This window comes from Rhamphochromis longiceps, linkage group LG22 (genome assembly GCF_057381845.1).
Source record: "Rhamphochromis longiceps isolate RC_006_pf linkage group LG22, R_longiceps_female_GT1.1, whole genome shotgun sequence".
NCBI lineage: Eukaryota > Metazoa > Chordata > Actinopteri > Cichliformes > Cichlidae > Rhamphochromis > Rhamphochromis longiceps.
Genome location: NC_140577.1, coordinates 15,833,025 through 15,852,998, shown reverse-complemented (window position 1 = coordinate 15,852,998; position 19,974 = coordinate 15,833,025). Strand labels below are relative to the sequence as shown.

The 19,974-nt window shown below is 41.9% G+C and overlaps 1 protein-coding gene across 4 annotated transcripts in view; it reads right to left on the bottom strand.

Annotated features, from left to right (window-relative positions):
• Positions 1 to 1,480: 1,480 nt before the first annotated feature.
• Positions 1,481 to 19,974, bottom strand: part of LOC146643770 (teashirt homolog 1-like) — a 173,715-nt gene continuing 155,221 nt past the window's right edge. For all 4 annotated transcript variants that reach the window (XM_085395898.1, XM_085395897.1, XM_085395899.1 and 1 more), the window contains one exon: positions 1,481 to 6,061. In XM_085395898.1, coding sequence (XP_085252024.1) covers positions 2,712 to 6,061 — 3,350 coding nt within the window. In that variant the 3' untranslated portion in view covers positions 1,481 to 2,711. The remainder of the gene's footprint in view (positions 6,062 to 19,974) is intronic.

The following is a 19,974-nucleotide window of genomic DNA, read 5'->3' as shown; positions in this document are numbered from 1 at the left end:
AAGATGTCTGGAGCAAGATTTCAGAAGTCTTATAAGTTTATTGTAAGCCACACTGTGCGACACAGCCCTACGACATGTCTAACTTATCTCCTCCTTAACAGGAGAGCCAATCTGAATAAAACGTATAGACATATAGATGTTAATAATTCCTGTATGTGTGACAGTGCATGTATAAAACAGATTTATTATAAATTCCACTTTTTTCAATTCTCATTTTCATTCCCCGGGGATCACGTTTAAGTGTCAATGTGAAAAAAAAATGGTGGGTTTTTATTAGTTTTTTCAATAAAAGGAATGAACCAGACTACAGGACACTGTAGTTTGGTTCATTTGGTTCATTTCACTGAGCTTCTTTCACTGACAAAAAATGAAAATGCAATTCTGTGCAACTGGAAAGAAGTATAAATAATTAAATGAAAATGAGTTGCTGTACACCCGCCTTTACTATAGGTGACATATTTTACCCTTACAAACAAAAACCAGATGGAAAATATTTATATAACAAAACAACTGGTTTGATCAGTGGCTCATTCCAAACAGCTGGCTCTGAGCTCTGTACAGCTTCAGCCTTGGTTAGCATCTTTAAAATGTCCACGTTTAGCTTAGTTAAGTATATGAGTAGGTCTGTTGTTACAAATATTCCCTACATTTTACATTGATGAACTATTTGTTAACATAATTATTAGCTTTCGCCACTGTTTCCAGCTTGTAACAGGAAATGATCCGGGCCTAAATACTAAAAATGACCCATTTCCAGTCCCTGGACTTTACTTTAGCTTTTGCTAACTCACCACAACTAGATTTTCATTTTTGTTGGAATCACCAATATTTTTTTAATTTCCATCTATTCATCTATTTCGATTTTAAACAATTGCTGTTTTTGAGCTGTTTTGCTGCATTTGTATTGGTTGGTGAGAATATGTAAGCCATAACACCAGTCGTACTACTTTTAGACACCGCGGTTAGAATTTTGTTCCTGGCTATCTTTGGTTGCAAGTCTGTTACAAAAGCCAACTGTCAACCTCTCTCATCAAAGAGCTATTATTTTGAAGCCATCCCATATGGAAAAGATATATATAAATCTTATAAAGTTTGTATCTGTCTTGTGTGAAATTTGTATGAAAAGCATACAAGAGTGAAAACACATATAAGATCCCTTGAAAAATTATATAATGAAACTTGTTTGTTTTGGATACTTACTAAAACAATATATGAAAGCAATGAGAAAGTGGCCACTTTCATGAGTAAATCATATAAGTTTTTACTATTTCTTTTCCATATGGGATAACAAAGGTCTTATTTGGATTTTGTCCTGCTCGAAATTCCCTGGACAAACACGGATGTGTTTTGATGAGCATATTAGGTTTAAAAATTAAATTGATGGAACTTCAATGTATAAGTTCAGCAAAAATAGTGAAAAAATGTTTGTAGAGTCATGTTTATCTGTGTTATACTCTTCTGAAAATCACTCAGACAACACTGCATCTTATTCCAGGACATGGAATTTATTTTACAACTGAGAATAAAAGAATGCCATTCTGAATAACTGGGTTGATGACAAAACCTGGAAATTAGTCACTGAAGAATGTTTTTTTTAAATGTTATATACATTTCCAAGCATCAGAACAGATGCCAGTAAGTTCTGTCACGTTATGTAGACCACACCTAGGGACTTACTGGTTACTGAAAAAAGGACGTCGTGGTCCAACACGATCCTGTAGCTTTATACAGCCTCACATTTGTGTAGAAAATAACATTGTAAAAATGCACACAGTACAAATAATGCAGAACTTTAAAGAGCAAGATATGCTGACATACATGTATACATACTTGCTGATTATTTATACAGTAAGTTTTAAACTTCATTAACTTTACAACTGTAGCTTCACAATGATAAAATTGGTAGCCTTCAAAAGCAAATACTGTACACGTTGAAACAACCAGGAAATGATATTTTACTAGATAAACAAATATCCTAAATATTTTGCAAAACTTACTGTGATTTGATGGCAAACCGAACAATTTTATGATCAGCTCCCCAAAATGTTTGTCGAGGGCATAAAAACTAAAAAGAGTAATGTGTTGTCCTTTTTACTCGTACAATTCTTCATCAGTTGACACTTAAAGTGCTGAAATCACCTTAACATTTTAAAACACTCTTATTCTTTCCCAATATACCTTTACATAAACAGCTGTATCCAAAATTTGCTAAATGGGTATTTCAGTTTTGTTGTCATGACTGAAATTTTCATAAGACATAATACACTCACTGGTTTACATGAAAACATGCACAAACTGTCTCATAAATAATATGCAAGTCGTGTTGAAATATATTTATCTTAGAAAATGATTCTGAAACAGTGATCGAAATAAGAGCATGGTTTAGTTGTAAAACAACAGGTGGACCATTTTTAAAGGCTCAGATAAGATGCAGTGCATTAGGAAAGCAACAATCTGTCAGTGACTATGTAGTGCCATTGCTACTTTAATTTGTCACCCAAAAAATTCACTGTTTACTGTATGGCCTAGAGCCTCTGTAGTGCAGGCTCCTGCCATGTTTTATTAGCTGAAAAATTACCGTGTGCGGTATTAAAGCTCCTGCGATTTTCATGTGTTGTAAAAATACAGCTTTGGCACTATCTGTTACGACAGATTGTAGCTTAGAGTCATAGTGCAACAGTTATCTATCATGCTATCGGCTTTATTTGACTTCATTGTTTATCGAACTTTTCCAGCTCTTTCACGAAGATGAGATGAGCCTCTGGTGATTTTCCGTGTGTTTTGCAAAGATGCAATTTGATTGCATGTTTGCTCACAAATGTCCGATTGCAAAGTTTGCACTGATATATTGAGGCAGTGTCCTCTTCTGTGAGTCCAGGTGAACTAAAAGTCTTGTCCTCTATTCTGCTGACAGCCTGCTGCTCTATTAAGTCTATGGAGAGCTTCGAAAGGTCTTTTAGGGTAAAACCAAGGTGGGACTCCAAATGGTGAATATAGGACGAAGGAGTCCTGAATTGGGAAGCACAGTCACTGCACAAAAACAGAGGCTGGCCAGAGTCCATGTTTTTTAGGAACTTTGTTCCCCCTGTCCGCTTTAACTGGTATTTTACATTGGCCAGCCAATGTGAGATAGTAGTCATTGAGAGACCAGTGAATTTACAGATGTGGACCCGTTCCTGGGGTCCTAAGTCACTAATTACAAACTTTCCTTCCGGGGTTTCTCTAAGACTGGAGGCAAACTGGGCCTGAAGAATCAGGAGGTGTTGGGGATTCCAGTTTGACTGTCTGCCTTTCCGTCTTTGAATGGGAGATAGCTCTTCCATGCCATCCTCCAAAGTACAGCCATCGATATCGGATTTATCTGAGATGGAAGATGGGGTTGTAGACTTTGGTGTTAAACGACCCGTCAGATTTTTCACCATGTCTGAAATGTCCATCAAAGCATTTTCTCTTAGAGGTGGCGATGATGTCTGAGAGAAATCTTTGAAGACCGGCCTGGTGTTGTTTACATTGCTGTTAGGTGTCGCAAGAGTCCCCTTAGCTGTGCTTCCATTGCTGTTTTTGGATTTTGTCAAGTCGATGGGCTGATCATCATTGACGTCGTCATCATTGTGGTAGTGACTCATAGGATCTGTTTGCTTAATCTGGGCAGAGTTGTTGATCTTATAAAGCATTGCAAATGGGTCTACAAAGGGTGTGGACACTTTTGCCGCTTTCCCCAAGTGGTTGTTCATGACGGACTGCAAAGCACTAAGAGGGTTAACAAGGGATTGTTCTGGTGAATGATCAGTGATGATGCTCAGGTTACTGCAGCCATTGCTTACTGTCTTTTTGGGCGAATCCGCTTCAGTTTTTATTTTTATATTTATTTTACTCTCTGTTTGCTCTCTTTCTTTGCCCTTTAGCTCATTCCGATTCTCCAATTCACTGTCCTTCAGTATCTTTGAGAGGTTTTCAGGATATGGTGAAGCCTGTTTGTCCTTAGGATTTAGCACTGGTGACTTTGCAGATCTACACTTATTCTCTACAGGTTTTTCCTCTTTCTCATTCTTCACTAAGCTTTTCCCTGTAACTTTTTCCACTAGCTCTTCCATGGCCAGCACATTGCTCTTGTGACTTGGGGGTGGAGAGGGGCTATTTGGGGAATGGATCAGAGAGCCTAACTCAGAGGACATTACCTTCAAACTAGTGCTACTGAACAAAGGTTGAACCTGTGCACATGAGGGCAAAGGCTTCAGAGATCCATGGAGCTGATAGGCAGCGTGAATGCTGGGGTATCCACCCCAGGTTGGTGTACCTGTTTGGGCCTTACTGATAGCACTTGAAACTGTGTTCTCTAAAGACTTCAGGATGTCCAGCCCACCTTTAGGTGTTTCTTCTAAATCTTCTTCTGTAAGGTACTGGTATGACCTGGCCCTTTCAGGTTTGTCTGTTTTTTCAGGGAGGTCTTCTTTTTCTTCTTTTATTTGTCTCTCTGGTTCCCTAACTTCAGTTTTCTCGTCCTCTGTATCTTCATCTTTCTTTTCTTCGTGTTTCTCCTCAGGGCTGGAGGGCTGCAATGGGGAGTCAGGGTGTGGCTTACCATTGGGCGGCGGGAGCCGTGTGGTAGTGGGAGGCAAGGGAATCGACTGTATTTTCTCTTCAATCACAGGATCAAAAACTAGCTGCTTCCCCTTTTTAGATGCTGTATTTGTGACTTTAAGAAAGTGTCCCGTGACCATCATGTGGGCTGTCAGTTGTTGCAAGGTGTCATGCGAACTGCCACATTCCATGCATTTGAGAATTTGTGCCTTTCGTGCCTCAAACTGCCAAGTATAACTAGCACCATTTTGGTAACCGTATCGATTATTAGGAGTGACATAAGGATTGGCCAGTTTTTGGTCTTTTGGAGATTCTCCCAGGTGTATGCCAGATGAGACGGACTCTGGTGAGCTCGGCGACATCAAGTCTTGAAACGCTCTTTTTTTGGTTGGGGGGACCAGTTTTGAGGTGAGGGCTGGCATTGGTTCTTTTAGAGGCACTTTTTGATAGTGTTTTGTTTTGATCATGTGAACACTAAGGTCTTGCAGTGATTCAAAAGAGTGGCCACAGTACATGCATTTCAGAACTTTCTGGGCATCTTCTTTGCCTTCCATCTCCAGCAAGGAACGTTTTCGTGGCTTGGACCACTTCTTGCTTCGATCATCCTCTGCATCTTTGTTGTCATCTCGGTAGTGGCCAGTCTCGTTCATATGTACAGTTAGGCCTACCAAAGTATCATAGGCAGCACTACAGTCCTTACACCTAAACTTGCTAGCTCCAGTAAACACTGGGCCATACAGCTTGTTGTTTTGCCTATAAAGCTGCACGGTGCTGAAAAGGCTGGGCTCAGGAAGGAGTTGATACGGATTATACTGCAAAGTTTTAGCCAAGGCTGCTTGATGCCAATCATATGCTACTCCTGTACTGCCAGAGCTTACACTGATGCCACTGTTGCCGTTACTCGACACTGTTCTTGCACTGGTACTGCTGGTGGTAATATTTGTTGTTACTGAAGTGTTGTTACTGCTACATCTGTTCTTTACATGGACATTTCCCGGGCTATGACTGTTCAGGAATCCATTGCTCCCTTTGTGATTGCTCCCACTGCCATTGCTTGCTGAAATACTGTTTCCTTGTTTATTTTTAAGCATGTCCAGAGCAACATTGGACCAAGAGGCATCCGAGATCAGGTTTGCATAGACGGCTTTCATCTTTTCCAGACTGTCCTGTAGTGAAAGGCCATTGATGGATTCACTACCTTCCCCCAGCTTCTCCTCCACCCTGTCCGGATCACCTAAGGAGGGGGTAGTCTTAAGGTCCACCAGCTGATCACTGGTAGTGCTGAGGGGAGAAGCATACCCAGCATCTGGGTTAGTGCCATTGCTGAGTGGAGAGTTCTGGCAGCTATAACGATCTCTTGCGTCTTCCTCATCATTGAAAAAATAGTCTGCATCTTGACCATCCAGGGAAAGGCCATCATCCAGAAGATGTTCCTCTTCATCGGCTTTGCCACCCTTGAATTCATCTTCAGGTCCATAAGCTGGAAAACAAAGCAAGGAGGAAAACCGAGATTAGATACAAATGTCTTAGCAAATCAATACACTTGAACACAAGAATACACCTCTGGCCCTCCCTATATGCAGGTGGTGAATGCAATAATCCTTAAGAGATTTTTGTCAATAGTCCCTGTAGAGGACAAAGATATAATAAAGTGGCAAACATCCATGTCTTGACAATGACAGATAGTCCTCTTCACTGCACTGCCAAATGGAACTGTTGAACACTACAACCTATCTTGGGCAAGGAGCAGACATGACTCAAGAAATTTATCCACCAAGTTTAAAAAAAGCAAAAACATAGAAAAGAAATTGAATTAGGCAGAGAAGATTATATATATTCTGTGGTAGTACTCCACAATGGAAAAGACACGCTTTTGCTAATCATATAACAAACGAAAGGAAAAAGTGTGCAAGGCCTCACAGTTTAAGATTTAAAGTATTCTGTTCTTTTCTTTATTATATGTCTTACATAAACACACACTGGAACAACGGTGGCTAATCATACCAAACATGAACAAAGTTTACAATGACGAGGTGCATATAATAAGAAGTAACACCTGAGAGCTGAAGCTTCAGAGGGCTTTAAATGCTCTGCTGCAGACAGCTTTTATACTCCTAGCTCTGCATGACATCAAAAAGGGGGTGTATCCCTAATAAGGTCATCTCAGCCACACAGTTGATTTTGAGTAATAGTACCGAGTCATAGTAACATAGAACCTTGAGGTGACTCTTGTGATTTGGCACTATATAAATACATATATATACACTTCTGTTTGTGAGTGGCAGCCAATAATAAGAAAGCTTGCTTAAAGAGGGTGGGGAAAGGAGCCAATATCACTTATTTTAGAGAGCGAATCAAAACAGGGTGTGCACCAAAGTTAGTCTAGCACGGTTAAAAGAAAATATGTGAGGGAAAAACTGAGCAAAGAGGCGGAGAATCTCGACTGTGCATAAAAACAGCCAAGCAACGATGCAATCAAGAACAATCAGAAATTCCAATATTTCCAATGTTTTGATCTGATTTTTATTTATAAAAGTCCACAACAAATTATTTTTGATCCTTTTCCAGTAAACCTCTCCGTTTGAGAGGGGAATACTCCAGGTCAGTGCAGTCACACGAGTAGGGGAACAACCTGGTCCATCATTTATTTGCTACAATGACAATGAATTATGGAAATGATCTATTTCCATAATTACAAAACCACAGTAATCCAATGAATGGAGAGAGTCTGACATATTCAAGTTTAAAACAAAACAAAACAGGGAAAATAAACTAAGATAGATAAATGACTTTTTAGTGAATGTTCATTTAGAAGTTCTTTTTAAAAAACATTACAGCATTCGTGCAAATATTACAGCTTATCCACTTAATTTAGATGCCAAACAGCACAAAGCCCACAGCAACATAGTCTTCATTGTCTATTTTGTTGCTGTTCAGCAACCACAGATCTATTCCTGACTTTAATTTGTTCAGTTCTTCCAACATGCCGCACATACTATGGATTCACAAGTAAGAGATAGTGGAGTAAAATGCCAGCTGCATCAGCCTTGCCAAGCCATGGTTGGCTGAAGTCAACTTGGCATCGGCTGTGGAAGTCCTCACAGCGTGATGCTAGGAAATGGCCAGTGGACATGACAAGCCGTGTTGTTACTGCCTGTGCTCCCTGAGTACTCACAGCATCAAGTGTGCCATTTTAAAAGAGGAAAGAAAAAATTATAGTATCAATGGAAATGGCTGCCTTCTCCCGCCAAATAACTGCCCATAACTCAGCTTGGAGGGAAAAAAGTGATATGTGAATTAAAATTCACTTTTTATTGTCTTTGTCTAAAAAAATAATAAGGAAAAACAGGGAGGTAGATTAAAAGGGGAACATTACACCGAGGCAGGGAAGAATCTAGGGTTAAATATGCTAAGGCACCTTTTCCAATCCATCCCTCGTAAGATGCTTGTCTGAGATGCCAGAATCAGTCTCCAGTGAGGAGGCAGATGTGCTGTCAGCTTCAAACAGCGTGTAGCTCTCTATCCCATAATCGGAATGGACATAATACCTGATGTTTGTGAGGTGCCAGTTACTGCTGCCTGGGAAAAGCTGGAGGTCCTACAGCTGCCCGGTGTGTGTGTGTGTGTGTGTGTGTGTGTGTGTGTGAGAAACAGTGCATGATCAAAATACATTCTTCCTCTTGCTCCCAACTGTGTGCTCTTAATTGTCCACAGGATATACTGAAGTATTTTTTTCATTTAATCACTAAAAGAAGAATTAAACATTTTCCCAAAGCAGCTGCACGGACTTCTTTGAACTCTTCCTTTTCTCCCTAACAAGCTGCAGCCTGCTGCATTGAAATAAATGCAAAAGTGAACCCATTCAAAGTTGTGAAAGTAGTTAAAGACAAATCAGCAGACCAAGTGAGAGAAACCTGACAGCAGTACACACACACACACACACACACACAGAAGGCACACCACCACTAAATTCTTCCCTTTCCCTGCTATCCTCCATATGTTGCCTTGACAGGCATCAGTGTCAGGAGTGTGTCAGTGTCAGCCTGAGGTGTCAGTGTCCACACAAACAAGCCTGAGAAGAGGTGGGAGGGGAAAGTAACAACAACAAACACAAGTCAGCCATTTTTTTTCTCCCCCCCCTTTGCTCAAGCCTGCTCCTTCACCATCTGTGTCAGTAAAGCTGCGGGTGCCACCGCCGGCTAATAAGGCAATCAGAGATGGAAAAGATGCTGACATGGCGGCTTTCGAGCGTCACTCAGAACAAAAGAGGAAACGGGGAGGGAGGGAGGGAGAGAGGGATAGGGAGGGGATTAAAACGGGGGGGTGGGGGGGGGAGGGGAGGGGAAGGGGGGGGGAGTGTCTGTTGTGGTTGTCAGTCAAAAACGTAAGCCCACTTTGTGCTGTCAGTGAGGATAGGGAAAAGAGGGGAAGTTTTGAAAAGAGAGGAGAAAAAAAAAGATGTGTTTAGGCCAGCGAACAAGAGGTGTGTGTGTTTGTGTGTGTGTATGTGTACGTGCATTTATGCGTGTGCATATCTGACAGGGGAAAAAAATGACAGCGAAACAAGTTAACAGCAAAGCAGATAGGTGAGAGAGGTGTGAGAAATCAGCTTCTGCCATTTCTGTCATTGTGTGTGCGTGTTTGCCTAAGCTAGGTGTGGCTGATCAGTTTTATGTGTGCACGCGTGTTTGTGTGTGTCACAAGTGTCACAGTGTGTCAGGTGCAAGCAGAGATGCAATGTGGCTAGTGGGGGGAAAGCGAAGCCATCTGTGTCTGGAGAGGAGCCTGTCACTATTGTTGTGCCCGAAGTCCAGGATTTCCTGCTGTAGACAGGTGACACCACAGTAGGACATCCCCCAGTCTCACAAACACACACACACACACAATGCAAACCTGCACTCCTCTGCCAAAACTACATGCCTGCCTAAAGCCAATACGCTCGTGTGAGGTCCACAATTGAAAAACCTCATATTTTTTAATGCAAGTTTGAAACACAAAGTTATAACAAGGCTGAATAAACACTTAAGTATAGTTTTGGTGACCGTTGCCATGTTTGGATACATCACTCAAATATATCTAAAACCCAAGACTGTGCACACATAAGCATTACAGCTATGGCTAAAGAAGCTTCATGCTAAAAGTTAAACAATTTTGATATTACACTTAACGTAGTCTTACTTTTTACTCTTCTTTAACTTAACCTCATAGTTTAAAAACATCTTTTTATCTTTTTATCAATCTATAATAAAACTAACTCCCTAACCGGCTGTTAAGTAACTTGAGTGCGACACAACACTGCCACAGCCAGCGTAGCTCTTCTTTCCCTCCTCAGTCAGTTGTACATACACACAACACACGCTGCACACACTTTCCCTTTAAACCTTCTTCATTTATTCATGTTGTCTCAGAGAAGAGGGCAATCCCGGCTCTCATTTGCAGTGCTAATGTCCAATTCCGCCAGCTTTCAGCCTCCTGATTTACCCTACGTGGCGGAGTGCTGCACCCGCAGCAGGGCGGCCGCCGAGGCTCCCTCACAGCGTCTAGCGGCCCTTCAAAACAGGAGCTCTGGCGTGGCAGTCTTATTTCTCTCTCCCGTTTCGCTTTGTCACCGGCCCCTCCATTCCCTGCCACTCACCTCTGATGGCTTTGGACAGGCCTGATCAGTGTGTGTCATTGACCTGTACGTTGTGCATGAGTGTGTGCGTGTTTCAGCAGAGAGAAGGCTGTAAATAAAATGACATTATTATTTCCTCTGTCCTATCATGTAGAAAAGCCAATTATGGTAATGCTTAGTATGTCAGGCAATCTCTGTCTCTCTCTCGGCTCTCTCCCATCCTTGTTCATTCCTGAGATTTTTTTTCTGTCTGGGGTAGCTGCCGCTGTGGTTTCATAGGACCTGACACTCTCTGTGGACTAGCCTGCGGACAATGCTGTGGTAAACTCGCACAGACCAAAAGTCTCTCTCAGCCCAACTTGGTTTCTGTCAACGTACTTAAATTTCTTTATACAATTTTCACAAAAAGGTGGAACCCAAAAACGAGTTGATCGTCACTACATTAACTTTCTGCGTAGTAACCTGTTTCTCTCTGATTATTATATCTCGTTTGTACATGTGATAAAGGAAACTTCACTGGGTTAAACTCAAGGGCATGTTTGACATTACAGCCAGTTCGTGACACCAGGTCCAGGCGCGAGCTGTAATATAACCCACAGCTTCCTCGGCCAGGCACGTAAAAAGCTTACCTAACAGCACCCCTCGGTTCCACCCTCCCCTAACCCACATAGAATAGTCCACCATATGGCACAATAGCTCAGGGGCTTCTAATAGCTCATGTGTTGTACAAATCCACCTTCTCAGCTTCCACAGCTCTGCTGGTTGGGGAAAACAAAGCAACCCATCCGGTCTGCTCTTCACGCTGATGGCCGTATGGGCAAACGGCAATTGTTGTGGTTGTCAGCCACAGCAATATCAGATGAGCTACAGTCCTGAAAAAATAAATGAACACTTCTGGCTTGGCTTTCACATGTCTCAAAAGATTTAAGCCTGAATGGATGCTTTCAAAAATGATGCCCCGCGTATTTTTCTTGGCCACTAACTTTCCCAAAAAAGGTAATAACTAAATTAAATCAGTGCTTGGTTTTCAGGGTATGCTGAACCCAGGATCACAAAGAACTTGCCACTTTGCTTCTGTAGATACAGGCGAGCTTCTGTCTTCTGTTTCTCTTAATGTAATCTGAGACCAACACAGTGATGTTGAGATCAGCTTCTACAGGGGCCAGACCATCTGTTGCAGGTGTCTGCGCTCTTCTTGCAGTTATGGATGTTTTTGGGGGGGTCGCCACTTCTGCAGCATGACTAGTCGACTGATAAGACGGCTGCCTGACCCTGCATGATGAACCTAACCCTTTCCAAACAGTTTGCAGTTACTCACGATGCTAAAAGCCTTTTTAAATCATAGCCAGTGCCTTTTAACTAGAGTTTTACTCATTTGACATAATAGATCAGTGATGGATTAAAAGAAAAAAAAAAAAAAGAAACAAATGTGAAGAACAACATTGCCAGTTTTCTTGAATTTCTACACCCGTCTTTGTTTTCATTTTGTGCTCCTTATTTGTTCAGCTTTTCCGAGAGCCAGTTTTTTGACGTGCCGCGACACCGACTGTGGTCTATAAATCACCTTTTCCTCGGACTGTCAGTGCCTGCTTGTTCTAAGAGGAAACAACAGCCATTAGATCATTGCCGCCACAGATTAAAGCCCTCTGTGCTCAAGTTTTCTGCCAACCCCCTCCCTCCAAACCCTACACACACCTAACCATCGAACACTGCTCCGGTGCTACATACACATTTCGAACCATCTGGTTTGTTTTCAGGCAAAGTACGGATAAAGCATTACTAATGCTAATTAAAGATGATGTGAGTGAGATTTACTCCACGTATGCCAAGAACCGTTTTAATGTAGGCTGTATCAGACAGATGCCGTTTGCTAAACAGACTCTTTTTGAGAAAACATTATCAATTCCTCTACCGTTTTTTTCCCCTCTGCCATTTTTATTCTCTTCACATAAACAAGCTTCATTTTAAATTGTAACCTCGTGAAAATGAAAATACCTGTATTGTCTTAATCTTCTGTTGCAGTGCACACCTCTGGGGAACGCGCAATATCTTTAATCTCCTGCAGTTGTTCAATTTTTGTTTAATCGGGGGTGGCCGCTGCTTTGACAAAGAGGCGTTCTGTTTAAATCTAAAACGAAGGAATGAAGCACAAAACCAACAGGCTCGTGAAATAACAGAGCTCTGTCTTTTCCTCATAGATGCCGTCTTTTGAATTCACCTGCATTGCCCCTGACAGCAAAGCTTCCCCCGACTAAACAACAGCTGCTACCATTGCCTAGCAACAACCAGTTGATGGATGACCCCAAAGATGGATAATTACCATAAATCACTATGGTTGTGTGGAGAACAGAGGCAGAAAATCACTGCAGGAAAAAAACAGGATGAAACACAGTTTAAAGTAGTGTGCCCAGTGTTTAGGTTAACTCTCCTAAATTTGTCAAACAAGGTTGTTGATGAGCTCTTCTGTGGGCAAGAACTGGTTGGCGACTGGGAAGTTTCACCAAATCAGAGGCAGCACTGGCTCCGGTGTGCTTCTTAAAAGTTTTTTTTTTTTGACAGAGAATATATGAATAAGGGCTGTAAAATGAACCCTGACGATATGACTCATGGGACAAAACCTGTCCTGAAAGAGCGCTGACAAACAAAGTGGGCTGAGGAAGGAAGAAAGGAAACAGCGGACAAAGAATGATAGCAACGGCGAGTTTAAGTGCAACAATGAAGATGAGGGGAGCTCGAGGAGAAGAAGCAACAGGAAGAAGTCTTTATTTATGTATTCTGTATATCTGAGTGTGTGTGCAAGTGACAGAGGTAGACAGTGAGGCACAGGGAGAGGGAGAAAAACAGCTAGAATTTAAAAAAAAAATGAAAGAAACCAAAAGGGCACAGGGCCAAAACAGGGTCACCACCTAACCAGTTTGGTCTAGCTGAGTCCGGTTGCACAATATGCCATCAATCAACCTTCGCTGTGCTGTCAGCCCTCCCCTCAATTTACAGAGGCCATCCACTTTGTACACTGCTAAGAAACAAAACACGAAGAAGGAACAGAAACACAGAGGAAAAAAATGCACACACACTTCCATGAATCTGATCTTTCAGTCTCTGCAGAGAATAAAGGAGAAGAAGCACCCTAATGGCTCAGTAACACAAAAACATGTTCTCAAAGATATGTAGGGAAGTGACAAACCTGCAGGGGTAGTTGGTGATTTAATGTAGCCAATAAGCTAACCTTACACAGGTAGCACACTGCTAACATGCTAGCACTTATTTCACAATTACTCTAGCCTCTGTACTGGGCTACTTTACTGCATCCCTTGCATTTTATTTGCTAAAATGTTCGCAATTTCATTAAAACAAGACACTCTTGCTAAAGAGACAAAATGCCCAAGCAGTTTATTTGAAATATAAAGTATCTGTACCATTGACGGGTGTCTAACAGTGCATTCATTTACTCTTTGGATGGTTCTGAGTTGGGATGTTATGGATTCAAGAAAGAAGATCAACACATAAAAGCTATAATGGGTACATGATAAACAAACATATTTTGTATAATCTATGTAAAGGTGCGTGAACAGCAGAAAAGGGGCTAAGCTAAGGCCGGTAGATTAGAATTGATTAGAAATTAAATGTTAGCAAAAGAACGCACGTGCTGTATGTGAATTTGCACAATTAATCTAAAGCTTGTAATTTATAAGTGAGATCCTAGCAAGTCATGCACCAATTTTTTATTTGTTTAACTACATGACTTAACAGAGAATTCACATGAAATTTTCTAATTGGGAACTTTTTAGCATTATTTGAATTCCAAATGAATGCATTTAAAGATGCACCACTTGATTGGTCAGTGACTTCTCAGCCAGGACCGGTGATAACCTTTCATATGTCCGATTATGAGCTGGTCTGATTCATGCTGGTTGACATGGGTTTTGTTCTATAAATGTGTTGCACCTGCTTTGGTTTGATAAGGTGAAATGTGTCAGATAAAGGTGGCGCACAGCGACAAATTTTCAGTTAATCGTCTGTACCTCTTTCCAGCTGCAGAGCACTTTTTTTCCCAGTTTCCCTAACAGGAGATCCTGCACCTTAGTGTAGTTTAGGGCGATTTGTAAAGTTTATTAATTTAGTTGATTTTTGATTGTGTATGCTGTTTATATCTGAGAAAGAAAATCTAGTTGAGCAAAAATCAATAATAGCAATTCAGATAAAACAGAATCTGTACATCTCTAAAATCTAAAATTCTCATTGTGTTTGATGCATAAAGTAAAATTGGACACAGAAATAGTAGAAAGAAAACCCCCCTAATTGTGACCAATATATTGAAAATAACTCAATTTGTCTTTTATAGTGCTGTGTGAGCTGAGCTTGAAACTTTTTAACAGTCTAGTATAAGACAGTGAGGCGACTCACACAGATTTTATTTTGTCTGCCTGCATCACAATATTTCATCAGCTCTTTTCTGCCCTTGTCTACGTCTCTGCAACGCGCTCAGAACACAATAATGCAGAGGGCTTTGTAAGAACCAGACCTAAGAGACCTACATATAGACTTACATATCCCTTCCCAACATGCGAACAGACAGACAAAGAAATTATAACTTTAAAAACCCCTAAAGTCACTTTAGGGAATTTAATTAGGACGGCAAACCCTCAGAGCAGGAGGCTGCTCAGGACAGCCAAATGTCCCCAAACATTTTAGTGCTTTTAACTGCATGTGTCACCAGGGAAATTCCAGCAATTGTGCACCATCAAAACCGTTATCCTTTATGCATCGCCACATTTTTTTCTTCGTTCTGTCTGCTCGAGTGACGAGTTCTTAGCTGAAGTCTGGCGCTCCATTAAACAAAGTTCCACTGTTTCATTTCAACACTAGTTTAGGACTTAAGCATGATGAATAGCATAGACGCGTAACAAAAAATATATAACAAAAGAAAAAGCTGAAGCACACAGCAGTTTACAGGGTGTATGTGTGGACCCCCCCCACTTCCTGATGACCATAGCAATAAAGCGAGAAAAGACAAAATGATATGGGGGGGGGGGCATTAGGGGTAGAGAAAGGGTCCCTGGAGAAAGTCAGTAAATTATGTAGTGGGCTTTCAAAGTGGACTAGTATTAGTGGCCATCTCACCCTAATTGTGCCTGTGCGAGTATGCATGCATGCCCGTGTGTGTGTGTATGTGTGTGTGTACAATGGTTATGAACGGCTTCACAGTCAGAGAGAGAGAGAAGCAGGAAGAGAGGAAGCAATCCTTCAACAGAGCACAATATCAGACTGCGGACAGACAACGAACGGCTGGAAGGTTCTGGAAAGGAGAGAAAAGCCTGCCTCCCTCGCATTTCAGCTCCCAGCGCCGCCTCCCAAAGTGCCCTCCATCTAACACTAACACACTCATACACACACACATAAATGGCACCATAACTCTATATCCGCAATCAATCTCCGCTATGAAGACGCATCCATCTTCAGTAATGTTAATGGGAGGGTTTTGGGGGTTGGAGGGGGTGGAGGACAGGGGTAAAACAGAGGGTATGTGACTGCAGAGCTTACCTCAGAGCAGCGTGAGGTAATATGGCCTGTGTTTGTGTGTCTGTATGTGTGTGTGTGTAATAGAGACAGGGCAAATGAAAAAAAAGTGAGAAAAGAGCTGTGCATTTGCGCATAGTGTATTTGTCTGCGTGTCAGGAGGTCAGGTGTGTGCGTCAGTATGTGTGGGAGAGTGACTGATGGCTGTCAGCTTGCATCTGGCAGAGAAAATAAATTAGGCTTATGAAGACAAATGAACAGGCTATGGAAAGAGTAAAAGGAGGTGGAGGGGGGATCAGGACAGATAGAGAGAGAGAGAGGGAAGGGAAAAGGGAAGGAGTGGAGAGGGAGACATAATGAAGGAGAAAAAATGGGTTATTGTGTGTATGCGGTGGCACAGATATGAAAGGAAGGAGATGAAGCTGCATTGCCAGCTAAGAGAGTTCCTTTCGGCAGCCAATGAGCGTTCATTAAGAAGAACGGGTCTGCTGCTGGCAACAGGAGAAGCTTTGGCTGGGGCTTCTTTGGCTGCGAGGAAAACATATATGTGGGTGTATGTGTGGGTATGTGTGTTTGTACATTCGCTTCCAAACACGTTATAAAATATAGATTCCCCCCCCCCCCCCCCCTCTTTTAGTTGTGTTTTCAAAGTCTTGTCGTTCTTTAAACACGACCAAACAATGTGTTTAAAATCCACAAAGCAGCTTGAGTATAATATGCGATCAGTGGGTTTGCATCTGAGCTGGAAGTGCCTCTCAGTGTGCGTTTCCTCCGCTTGCGTGTTGGTGTCAGCATGCATCCATGTGTGTTCTATCTCCGTAGATTTGTCAGTGTCTACCCCATGACACACTCCCCTCGTTGCGAGTGGAGGAGAGCTCTTGGGGGGGCTTTGTCATGAGGCGGTCTGTTCTTTTCCTGAGGTCTGGCGCCCCTCGTTTGATAAATGACACATGTCATTCTGTCAGCCCCTGCCATCCGGGCTGGGAGGCCCCAAGCTGATGTATGGCCGCCTAGGCTAAAGGAAATCAGAGTGTTTTGGCAGCACCCTGAGAACACGGCCTCTTATACTGAGTCTACTTTTGTGTCTGTGCGAGTGTGTTTATGTGTGTTTGTGCCTGTCTGTCTGTGATACTGAAAGCATGTTTAATTGTATGTGTGTGTGTGCACGCCTAATAGTGTGTGCATGCTCTCAACCTGTCAGGAGGACGGGTAGAAGGAGACAAATCATCGGCATGGCCGCCCCAGCTGTTCCCCAAATTTGGTGTGAGGAGGAGAGCGAGGGGAGAGGGGGAAAAAAAATCCTGCCATTTGAGTTTTAAACGGCTGATGCTTCCCAGAAACGGGAATGAGTGAGAGGACAAGTGGAGCTAAGTGCACATACACACACACACGCCCAACACACAAACTGAATCAAAACTCAAGCCGGTCCCAGCAGGAAGCGGCAGACAGTCAAGAGAGGCTTCTGGTGCAAACAAACATGCCCATATACACACATATAAACACACGAAGACAAACTTTGCACAAGGCATTTGCGACTGTCGGGCAAGCAAAAAATCGGAATTTCACTCCAGTTCTCGGTTTTTAATGTAAAGCATCCTTAACTTTCACTGTAATTCCCCGTCCGTCTAGATTTTATCCTCAAAATGTCTTCGGATCCAGAGATAATCTTTGAAACTACGCACTAGGCGGTCACACAGGCACGCAAACGTTTCCCTGGAGGAGGAGGACGGTCCCACCTGGAGGTTGTGAACTCTGTATGACCCTGTTTGATAGGGTGCGGGCCAAACTCTGTCCTCCCCCTCTCTCCCACAGAAAAGAAGCGGGAGGAGAAGAAGAAGGAGAAGAGAAAAAAAACTGCGTCATTAAGCAGTGAGTGATGAGTGGCAGCCATGGGTGACATCCTCCCCTCTTTCTCTCCCCTCCGCTACTCAACTGCTTTCACTGTCTCTCCGACTCTGTTTTTTCTTCTTCATTGCCTTGATACTTTTCTCTCTCGCTTTATTCACCTCTCTCCATCCCTCAACCCCTCAAGTCATTTCTCTTTCACTCCTCTGTTGCTTTGCCTCCTCTTTTTCCACTCCCTCATATCCCTCCCCCCTCTTTCCTCTCTGGTTCTTTTTTGTCTACTGTCAGTCTCCTTTTCTCCTCTTTTTTTTTTTCACCCCTTTATGCCCCTCCTGCTATTGCTTCTTTTTCTGTCCCCCCTCCCTTTCCCCTCACACACACACAGACACACAAGCACATGCACAATAGTGCCTCGCTCTGTCCTGTCTAGCTCTCTGGCCATGGTCTTGTAGACACTCAGCTCCTCCATACATAATAGATCCCAAATATCCAGAGGAGGGGTGCACATTTCCACCCGCTCAGGACTGTGCCATCAGAAGTGCTTCAAAAGTAGGTCTACTGTGTGGCATTGTAAAGCTAATGCTATCTTTTTAAAGCACAGTTTAAAGCATGAATACAAATATCGTTTTAAGCTAACTTCTCCAAAGACAGGCTTCCCTCTCAAAGTGAAAGTTTAGACATACGATAACCAGCACGAGCGTCACGTCATGTATTGTTGCTATGATGCCAGGTCTCTCTTGGAAATGAGATTTTTAATCTCAATGAGATTTTTAACCTGGATAAATAAAGGATTAATAAAATTAAATGCGCTCCTGCAACTGCTGTGATGTTTTAACAGTAGATTTCACTCCAAAATAGACATGGACACATGCTACCTCGACATGACTTTCACCTTTTTATTTTGTTTTTATGAAATCAGCAGAGACTGGTGTGTTGCTCAGTAAAAGTCTGAGCTCACTGAAGATCAGTGAAAATGGGTTTCACAAATGCACTATTTTCTCTTTAAAAAAAAAAAAAAACAGGGAGTCAGTATCCAAGTACAAATCTCCTTAACTGAAATTCAGTGGTTTCCCCAACAGCCAGCTAATCACGTCTGTCTGTCTGGCTGGCTGACTATATAAATACTGAGGGGAGGGGAGAGTCTAATGAGGTAACGGGGTAATTGACTGACCTTGATGTACGTGATGTTAATCAGCTCAGGCCATTCTGCTCCATGATCCTGTTTAGTTTGAGGAAGTTTAATTAAACATCCCGGACACGCACAGTACCGCACTCTACTAAGAAGAGAGGTTTCTATTCTCTCGACTGGCACAAAAAAAAGCATCTAATGTTTAAGTTTTACACCAACTGCACTGTGGTCATTTCACCTTTGCAGTCTTGAGTAACATATTTCAGACTCATACAACCAAAAGAAGTACACATTTGCTCCAGCATTGCTGTTTTAGTGCTTTTTCTGCAGTGATAAGAGATTTTAAAAATTCATCCCTTTTTCCTTTTTGGACTTGGAAAGGACATTTTTGCGCCGACTGACAAAGAAACTAAAGGCCAAATTAATCAATACTGAAAATCTGAGTGTGCAGCGTACTGAATCCAAATTTTCCATTTCTCAACCCAAATTCAATTTAGCTTCTAGTATTAGATTTACAATGTGCTACATTTTCAGCAATCAAGTATTCTGGTTTGTGAAGTATATTTAAGCTGATGGCTGCCGTCCACTCAGATGTCTTATTGTTGGGACTTTGATCCCAGTTAATACGACGGTATTTTCTTACAGCGCTCGGTCTATTTTCAGCTCAGTTCAGAAAAAAATGGAAGGTGCAAAATATGAGGAATGGAGTGATAGACTTAGAAGATGGAGAGGAAAAAAGTGTGTCACATTTACCTAGAAATGACTCACACTCACAGACACTATAAAACTGGGAATGTGGCCATTCTTGGACTTTTGGATTTGAGCGCCAAAAATACTGTAATTATTCAGGAAGATGACAGCTATATTACACAGACTTTCACAAAGGTGAAACAGCAGGCAGCAGCCAAATCATACGGTAAGACGGAAGACAGGATTTGATTCTGTTAAATCAAATTAACTTAGATATCAATTAAAAGGCAAAGAACAAACTTTAAATTGCCATGTGGCAAACATATTACACTTGTGTAAGCAGCTACTACGTCCAAAAAGCCTAAATATGCTTTTATGAAAATTTGAAATACTCAGGAAAAATCCCAGATAAATTTATTATGTTACCAAATTCCAGCAAATAAAAAACTTTCAGTCAGTTACAAGGTGAATAATGTGCAGACATCCAGGAGTTTTGAGTTTGCACCCAGGCTTATGGATATTAGCTAAAATGTTATGTTCAAACATTAAGTTAGCCCCCCTCTGTACTCACAGGTAACTTTGTAACACATCAGTAAAC